Here is a 10,238-nt window from a genome sequence, read left to right as displayed (position 1 = left end):
GTTTCTGTAAGGTCATGACCCTTGATTAGCTAAGCCTTTGATGTGAGACATTTCAAAGACTTTGACCAGATGCAGTCATTGGATAATGGATTGTAGAACGACGCTTACCAGTGATGAAAAACTAGTATTTTATTTGAATTAAACTGCTGAGAATTACTTGTACTTAAAAGGTTATTCATTGCTTAATAAAAGACCAAAATAACGCTTAGTCAGCTAACTGTCTTAAAAAAGTCTTTATTACTAAACAGAAATTAACTAAGCTTCATTATTAGGCACATGGACAGAAGTGACAGCAAGACTCAGTGTGTACGTACAACATCCATAACTTTAAAAAAAAAACATAAACCAGGCATGTGGCATTTCCATTTTAAATAAAACACGTAATGAGTTTTACCTTTTCTTTCACGGATTAAATGTCAATTTGAAGGTAACACAGTTTAGTGTTTTGCCTTTGACCTATATTCAATAGTCAGCAGGGACTTTTAAAAGACTATATTCATTCACATTTACGAATCATATTCCGAAAGGCATCATGGCACCATGCAGCTTGTACAATGTGTAAATCAGTCATTTCAAAGAGGCATCACTCAAGACAGGCCCATTAGTAATTGGCAACCTCGGTCTGACGTATCATCTGCCTTTCATCCAGTTCTTGCTCAGTTTTTGTTGGTGAAGGAGTTCACGTGTCACCCACCCTGAGGCCTCTGGGCTCCTGTAGGACAGAGTGATTAGATGTTCCTGCAGCAGGGCTTATTCTCCTCTGTGTTGTTGGCTCTGGAGCTGTTCAAGGACACAGCACTAATGGAGCCTCGACCCACTTCCTTGATGCTCACCTTCCTGTGAATCTCTGAGGCAGGAAATTGAATAGGTTATATCATGGTACTGTAAAATCTGAGAGGATGCAGTGCTCCTATGTTTTGACATGAAAAAGTAGCAAACCAACAAGAGGTGCTGTTTTTAGCGATAGTAGTTTATCAAATGGCTGCCCATGGGCTTGTAAAGGTCATGTTATTCTGAACTTTTACAGACTTTCTCCAGACCTCCGGGAGCTGAAGAGATGGAGGTTTGGCTATGTGAGGTTAAATTCGAGGTCAAAGAGTTGTTTTGCATGTTTTTGGGAAAAATATAAGGAGGAAAAGACATTTGAGGGGAAATGTTGGAGGGAATGCACATGAATGGATCTACCCATGGATGAAACAACAGTCAACAATGCTGCCCTAATACTTATTCAACTATTACAGGCTTTCTGTGTTGTTATGAATATTATGCTTGTAATTGGATCTTTGCAGATTTAGACTTCAACACAGATTTGCATGATGGCTACTGACAGTGGAAAAAGAAAGAATTACCTGCTAGGACATTGTTGAATGCTGCTTCCACATTAGTTGATGCCAAGGCTGACGTCTCCAGAAACAAAAGACCTTTCTTTTCTGAATATTAAAAACAGTCAGTTAATTCTTTTCTTACATTCACATTTGTCATCCTGTTATTAATTTTTCTACCATCAGTAAGTGTCACTTTAGGGATTAGGGACATTCCATGAATTTGCTGCAGAGTCGATTGCAAAAATTCACTGTTGATCTTCTGAAAAATATCCTCCAGCAGTATTTGGCTCCAAGACATCACATAAACTATTTTTACTTTTCAATTTGTTTTAACAAATAGAAATTTGGAGCTACTCTAAAGAATCCATGAGGAATATATGAACAGGAATTTGAATTATTTTGTACCTGCATAATCTCTGGCCTCCTCAGCGGGCACGGATCTCTCTGACTCCAGGTCAGTCTTGTTGCCCACCAGCATGACCACAATGTTTGGGTCAGCATGCTCGTACAGCTCCTTCAGCCAGCGCTCCACACTCTCGTAGGTGAGGTGTTTGGTGATGTCATAGACCAGCAGGGCTCCAACAGCACCTCTGTAATAACTGTTAGAAGAATATCATAACTACTCATTGTGTGATATTTAGCTTAACACTACCTTTTTTTTTGTCCATTTGGCTTATCCCATGACTTCGGGGTCACCTCCAGGGTCCGCATGTTGATTTGGCACAGTTTTTACACTGGATGCCCTTCCTGATCCAACCCTCCCCAATTTCTACCGGGCTTGGACTGGCACTGCACAGCTGGGGATGGGAATGGGTTGTTGGGGGTTCAGTGTCTCTCCCAGAGACACTTTGACATATAGCCGCGATCGAACCACTGACCCTGTGGACAACTGCCTTACCAACTGAGCTACAGCAGCCCCACTGAACTACCTGCGTTTAAACCTGCAATAGCTGATTTTCTTAGCCACTTGGGGGCAACAAAGACAAGCTGTAAACAACATTTATATATAACATCTACTTATAAGTCAGGCAAACTTACCTTTGCTTCAAATGTAGTAGTTTTGCAGATATTTTTTACCCAAAGCGACTTACAAGTAATGAAAACACACAAACATGGAAGAACCAAAGGGTTCAGTGACAGTTGCCCGTTTATCACACAGCAAGCAACATTAGATCTGGAGAGGGGTTTTTCAGGCAGCTAATGAATGGCCAAACTTCACTATATTCATGAGCCAGACACAATGTTTGTCTGCAAGCTGCTTGGTGTTGAGCAGATAGTGTACAGTGGGTTTTTAGTTACTTGGGTCAAAAACTATGGGAGCAATGAACACCAACAGTAAACCAGAGTAGTGATGTTGCAGGCCAGTTGGAAAACCAAAACAATGTGCTGAAAGCTCTGCAGAAGTAGGAAGGAGAACCGTCTTTTGATTCATTAAATTATTGTATTAACATATATATAAATATTAGCTGCTTTAATCACTGTTTATTTTTACTTAGAATAAGCAGATATGCGTGCTGTCAACTGAAAAAAAAAAAAAAAACCAATGACTGCTCCAAAGTCATGAATCAATCAATACATCCTTCACAATTTCATTCCTGCTCCCCTTCATCTGCAGCGTAATTAATTCCCCCTTTAATAGGTTTTAGCTGCTTGTTACAGCACAAATGTGAAATTCCATGGGAATGAGAATTTGCATAACGGAACAAGTCGGCAAGTAATTACTCCAAAAGCCAAGCAGTCAGAGTAGAGCTAATCCAATGCTATAGCATATCCTCAGATTTTTTTCTGTGTTTTAAAAATAAACTTGACACGGTTCTATTGTTTAAAAGCCAGTTTCCACGGTATTAATCCTTCTGGTTTAATTTAAAAATAAAGAATGAATCAAGACACCCTCAGATAGAGCAGACACATGCTGAGGATGAGCTTTCAAATGAAAGTCTCTGCTCTGACCAATTGGATTTTGGAACCCAAGTGTGACGGTTGTAAAGTGACAGGACACAGGAGTGTGTTGGTTGTTTTATAATCAATGTGGGAGGAAACTGAGAATCCGCGCCTGTTATTGCATGTATTCTGGCTGTTAACTGCACCACCTTAAGATGCCAACATACAGGTTGCTCAATAGCTATGAAGCAAGAAGAAAAAGCCCAAAGTGTTCTGTTAGAAGCTGTCTTCTTGTACCTGCTTAAAAATTGTGCATGTTTAAATAACAAATTGTGGAATAACACAAGAATAATTTGTATAATACTGCAAGCGGCATTGACAAAGGGATGAGAACCATCAATCCACTTCCACTAAATGAGCTTTATTTTGGCTTAGTTTCCCAAACTAGATACTACATACAGATGTTACTTTGTACCAATGATGGCTGTACTCAGTGTTTGTTGCTACATGCTACTTGAATTAGTTTGACACTTTGATAAACACAGCAACACCTGGTTAGCGTAGTTTGGCAGTAAGACAGGAAACCCAGGGGGAAGGCTAGTCTGGCAGTTCACCGTAAAAACACCGAACTGCTTTGACACTTTTGTAACGATAAAAAAAAAAAAGGATCCATTGTGTTAATTACTGAGATTCAGAGATGCTGGTTTATACAGGTGCAGGTTCTTAACAGTTTTTTTCAGTTATTGCTGAGCTAACCAGCTGCTGGCTGCAGCTTCATATTTACTGTCAAGGTCAAACTCCAGGCCTGCTTGTGATCTTTAATTTATTGGGCCTATAATAAGGTGTACTTTTATATTACAAGTTTCTCTGGAGCTTTGATCTCCCCTCCATGCACCTGGAAAGTAGGTAAAGATCGGTTTACAGATTCCATATTACACAAACAAGACAGTTGTATCAACTTTCTCATGTGATTGTTGTTAGGACACCGAATCATGTTGACATTTTCTTTTAAAGTATTGCAGTTACTAAAATCAATAACACAACGTTGTTCACTGTCTATAGATTACCAAATGTACTTGTGAGTAATATAGGAAATCAGTATGGGAAGTACAATTAGTGTAAATGCAATTTTGGTTTAAAATGTAAGCATGAACTGCAGAGATGCTTTAAAAACCCACTGAAAGCTATAAGACATACACGCAGAACTGGCACTCACGCAGAGGTGATGGCTCGGTATCGTTCCAGTCCTGCTGTGTCCCAGATCTGGGCCTTAATGGTGTAGCCACTGAGCTTCACTGTCCGTGTGCTGAACTCCACCCCGATGGTTGTACGACTGTCATGACTGAACTCGTTTTTGGTGAAGCGGGACAACAGGTTGCTCTTTCCGACACCAGATTCACCTATTAAAACCACTGCAGAGGACACAAAATGCAGAGGCTGTTTGAATGAGCGTTTTGGATTTGATTGTTGCAACACTAGGCCTTGGATAAATGAGACAAAACAAATATTCCCAGATCCTAATATGAGCCAATCCTGTGACGTCCACTTCATCCTTAAAGCTTGGGCCAATTAAAGCTTTTAGTTTAGGTGTGTCTTTCTTTGTTGCTCCATGAATCCACAGTCTTAGCTGCCTCAGACTGGGCCTAATTACTCCACTGGGGATATTATGTCCTATAAAAACAGCACCACACCCTTATAGTAAATTGGTTAATTATTTAAACTGAGGGATGTGAGAGAAGAAGACAAGGAGGACATGGTGTAATAAGATGATAGAGAACAATGTAGGATGCAGGCCTGCAACAGAATACACCCAATATTTGATTATATATATTTTGAGATTTATCCATACAAGTGACTTTAGCGTACAGGGGGTACAAGCTATTCCACCATAGACTGGGTGACAGACCCTTTGTAAAACACAGTGTTTCTTTTGTTTATTCTTTAGCTAGAAAACAGGAAATGGCACAGCAAATAACAGCAGGAAGTAAAGCCCATGCAAACTTGAAACCATTATCTCTAGGGGCAGAGATGTGGTTTCGGAAGACAAGTTCTTTATTTGCCAGTAGCACAGATACACTCCTGCAAAAGTGTGAAGACTTACTATTAAGTCATTTTGGTAAACTTTTGTTTCACCGGGGTATCTGTTTGCCTCAGCTTTTCCAAAACATGGCGTTGAGCACGAAGAATTTATCAGTGAACCTATGCAGCACAGGACTTTTCAATCTGTACTCGTGACTCAGCTGTGGCATGATTCATTTAATGAATCTTATTGTAACCAAACACACGTACCAGGATTTGTTTCATTCTTCCACTTTTGTCAACTCACTATACATATTCCTCTGGAAAACTGAATACATTTGAAGTTAAATAAAAAGGATATAAAAACATAAGTTGATGCCGAATCGGGTGGAACAAGTCACTACTTCCCTTTATCTTAGTCAGTGGAACCTACCTACTGGGTAAACAGGACAAGAAAAAGCACCGACACCCCCTCTGTACATTTCAGTGACTAATGTTTGGGTTTCAGTTGTTAGCTGCTGACTAACAGAGAAAGAAGGCTTGGCTTAATTGACACAGTATGACCACAGTGTGAAAACACAGTGGCAGGAATCTCAACACATTTGGCTAAGACACAGTACATATTATTGCTGAGGCGTGGGAGCTCAAGAACACTGAGATAATAATCCAAGTTCTTATGACATCTCCACAGCCATTAAAAATAGAGTTGGGGTGGGAGTCAGAAGAATAGTTGGAAATCTTGGATATACACTTATTCACTACCCATAAAAATGATTAACATGCACTTATGTTTGTTTAATCCCCACAAAAACTAACATTACCAAGTGTTTAATGAGGAGTTGTGTGCTTTCTGCTCTCACAAGTGCTGGTGGAGAGTCAGGGTATCTGCCTATGTGGTGGGCTCTATATGCTAAAACAACAAAATTTTATTTTCTCAGTTCGGACATGCATTTATTAAGCCCACTAATTAATGAGCTTAACCTAAAAAGAGGAAAAGAAACTTTGCAAAGCGCTCGCATTGTATCGCCTCATGCTAAATGATGCTAAGTGAACAAGAGTACTTCAAATGTCAAATGATTCCTTTAATATAACAACAACAACGTCAAACTGTGAAAACGAATGACCCCCTTTGGTCTAGTACTGTACACTGTGCATGGAAACAACAACTATTTCAAAATGTCCATCTACGTCAGGGTTTTAAAGATATGCAGATATGAACCTTGTAGTGAAACTGGATTTACACTTTTTTATGTATCAGGGACAAAAAGGAACTTTAAAACCTTAACTCTTCCACAAACATGGACGCGAGAAATCTTTAAAGTCCTCAGAGGAAAAAACAACAACAAATGGAAATAATTTACTAGTGAAATTAAATGGACTCTGTGTTGACTCTCTTCCCCTCAGCTGCTATTCCCAAGGCCAAAAATAATCTTTTAATGGAGTTTAAAAACGACTTGTTCTCTATTCACTCACACTCAACTCGGAGAGCCGAAGGTAAAACACACTGCCACTTTTATCCTGAACACCTGCTGTTTGTGCAAAAACAACTTGTCCCTAGTCGACTTCCACCAGGTTTAACCTGAAGTCTACTTTGGCGTGTTTTAGGCAAACCTGCAGGCAGATTACTGTGCTGCTTTTTATTCCCAGTGGGTGAGGTGAGAATGCTGATATCCTCTGCTGATGCTATGCTGATATCTCGTCTTCGACTTAGCAACATTTATGCAAACAATACCCCGGGTTTGTATGGCGATTCAGGACAAGAGGCCTTCACACACTCTGGTGGCCTGGTTTGTCTGCTCTGAGGAAACAGGAATGAACTTGACTCATTGCAGAGAGGATTGAATTTTCCTTTTGTTTGTTTTTATGACCTTCAGAACTGGAAATGTAAGTACTGTGTTGTTTACTGTGCTGCCCTGAAATCCTATTGGGAACTTAAATAACTCATGAATATATTCAGCTTATCAAGGTTTTATTCTGACATGTCACATATTAATGGCAATGTTTAAAGGTGAATATTAAAACAAACTGTAGAAGAGCATGTATGTACAAAATTGCATACAGATCTTTATCTAGGTAAAAATTACAAAAAAAATCATATATTGTTCTAGTTTAAACATAATTCAAACATTTGCAAACACAAGAATTTTGCTGCCGATTTCTTTAATGCTGGAAGAGGTTTCAGTAATTTTAAAGGTATTACAATATATAATATATAAATCATTCTATTAGTGGGACAAGTTTGCCTATAAATAGAGATGACATTATTGTCCAGTGGCTATAAATGCAGCAAATTATGGTGCATGGTGGCATGGAACACTGTTCGTGGAACACCATCGCTAAGGAAATAACTGCTCTGGGCCTGGTCAGCTTGCAATCATCACGAGGAAATTTTATATTCATGATGTTATACAGGATAATGAGGCTGTCCACCTGCTAAAGCTCATTAGATGTTGGGTGATTCCACAGGACAATAATCCAATATTGACTTGACTACAAAGCAAACAAAGAGACGTCCAGTTAGAATCCAAAGCTAAACGCAACAGAGATGTTGGATGAGCTCGAGACAAATGTAAGAATAATATGGCTGAGCTGAAGACGACTGGACTAAAAGTCCATCCTGAACACGTCTTAATCTGCAGCTACAGAAGGTCCATGTTTGAGGCTATTACGAAAGAAGCCTTTGAAGAATAGTGTGCAAGTCCAAGGGTTTACTTACTTTTTCCACCAGCACTTTGAATGTTTAATGAGTATGTGTCAGTTTAGGCTTTAAAAACATTGCGTCTATTTTAAAAGTTGTGACTTAGATGAAGATAAGATCACAAGTGACCATGTAATGCCTGAGAGTAAATACCTGGCTACTCATGCAATATGTCAGAACATTTTAGAAAAATTACAATCTAGCACCAAATGCTAAAAGAAAAAAAAAAAGCATGATAGCATGAAATAAACAGATTGATATTGATTTTACAGATTAGTTGTGGAAAGAAACTATAGATCTGAGATACTACAGCACACATGGCAAAGACCACTGCAGGGTTGAATGAGTTTGTTTAATGATAATTGATCAGTTTTACAGCATGTTCTCAATTCCCAGACTGGAGGAGGATTCCTCTGTTGCTCCTGTTGATTCTTTCACACCCTCTCACTCAACAACACCAACTACAGTTACAGTGAACAGTTTTGGTAGGAACTAAACAAATCACTGAGCCTTGGTGCATTGTATGTAATAATGTATTTAAACGAAGTTACATTTTCATTAATTTGTACAACACAGTCACAATGCAATCAATAAATTTACTATAACTAATGTCAGTTTTTCCATCTAACCATAGGCAGCAAAGAAAGTAGTTATTGGAAGATTTTTTTCGGTCAAATGCCAAAACAATGTACCTGAACCAACTGACCTTTCTAACTTAGGCATTCAAGTGCATTTTGCTCTTGAAAGAAAAAAAATTGTTTTTTTTGGTCTGCACATACAGTTCTACACCAGACACTGTGTTGCAATGTTGTTCAGCATGCTAAAGATGAACAGGAATACACATCCTGGTTTCCAAACTTGCTGTATTATGCATGTGTTTTAGCAGATATGACCTAACTGCTACGTTGACTGTGGCATCATTATGGCAACTTTATCAACTGAACCAAAGGGGCATTGTCTTGATCGCACCGCTGCTTTAGTTGTGTTTTCCACTCTACCGTAAGTTATACAGTGTTTATTATGGCAATTTGCATTTTAATACACGGCACATCCTCGTGATTGTAGAAAAGACAAGTTAATAATAAACTAGGAAGTTTAATTTCAAGGACACAACAAAATTATAAAATATCACCCTTCCAACCCTGAGTGATTGCACCCTGAATGCACCTGGGGAAAAAAATAAACGCTTGAATGGGTACTCACCCTTAAAGACAAAATTGTAGGCCTCATCTGACCCCATGTTTTGTCCATTCAGTGCTCCTGGCCCTCAGTTCTCCAGCAGTCGCAGCCTGATCGCAGGATGTAAGATGACACTGACTCACAACACAACCAACTTGCCTCTGATTCTCAACGCTGTAAAATGTTGTGACAGCTTATGCCCTTCACTACCCTTCCCTATCTGAGTTAATAGAAAGCTGGCTTGTTTGAACAAGACACGCTGACTGTATCCAGGTTGTCCTGCTCAAGCAGGCGGGGTTTGTGTCAGGGAGTGGGGAAGCAGTGATGGAGGTGTGTCTTAGTAATGGAGCAAGACCAGGGCAGGTTGGACAGGTGGGGCGACTCATAGTTACAGCTGAGAGGAGCATTCAGGTGCCTCCTGGTGGATAAGTGAGATTATTGCATAGAGGAAGCAAAAGCACCTTTTGAAAGAGTTTACAACGCACTTCTACAACCTTAAGCAAGTAAGGTTTGATAGTAACATTGCAACAAACAGAGTAACTCAGCAGAATTATGACCAACACAGAACCCTGTCTGATTTTAGTGGTATGCAAATGCCTGTTGATCTTATTCTTGTCTGCTTGTAGTGTGTGTGTGGAATCTCAGTAAGTTGAGAAACTGCATTGGATTTCAAAATGTAATAATAAGATTAAAAGAAACATTGACTCTGGGACCTAATAATTAGATACATTTAATCGAATTGTCTCTGTCTGAAAGGTTAAGGAGTAATTTGAAACGTGATGAAGCACTTGCATCCTTTGATTATTTTCAGAAAATGTCACCGAGCTAAGAATGGAGATAAAAACTAGCTGCACAAAAAAGAGAACACAATAGTTAATAAAGTTAAGCTTTGAGAAAAAAAATACATTGTAAGCTGTTGGAGTTTTTCCCAAAATATATAATTTCCAATCTTTCCTTAAGATGAGGCTTATATACAATCAAAATTCTGATCAAATCAAATCGGACAATACTGATATTATTGTATCTAATGCTAACCCAATATTTTGATACATAATCTATGGGGGGTCTTTGAAACTACATAAACAAAAATGAATGTCGTCTTCTTCTTCTTCTCCTTTGGGCTGTTCCCTTTCATG

General features: G+C 39.0%; 1 protein-coding gene across 1 annotated transcript; it reads right to left on the bottom strand.

Moving 5' to 3' along the window:
• Window positions 1-214: 214 nt before the first annotated feature.
• Window positions 215-9,380, bottom strand: rab25b (RAB25, member RAS oncogene family b). The gene is made up of 5 exons (XM_067511037.1): window positions 9,127-9,380; window positions 4,423-4,618; window positions 1,731-1,924; window positions 1,350-1,430; window positions 215-847 (listed from the first exon to the last, which is right to left on the bottom strand). The coding sequence occupies exons 1-5, from the start codon at window positions 9,161-9,163 to the stop codon at window positions 729-731; spliced, it is 627 nt and encodes a 208-aa protein (XP_067367138.1). The 5' UTR covers window positions 9,164-9,380; the 3' UTR covers window positions 215-728.
• Window positions 9,381-10,238: the final 858 nt, after the last annotated feature.

This window comes from Channa argus, chromosome 7, assembly GCF_033026475.1.
Source record: "Channa argus isolate prfri chromosome 7, Channa argus male v1.0, whole genome shotgun sequence".
Lineage (NCBI taxonomy): Eukaryota > Metazoa > Chordata > Actinopteri > Anabantiformes > Channidae > Channa > Channa argus.
Note: the sequence above shows the minus strand (reverse complement) of the source record. Positions and strands in the feature narration are given on the sequence as shown.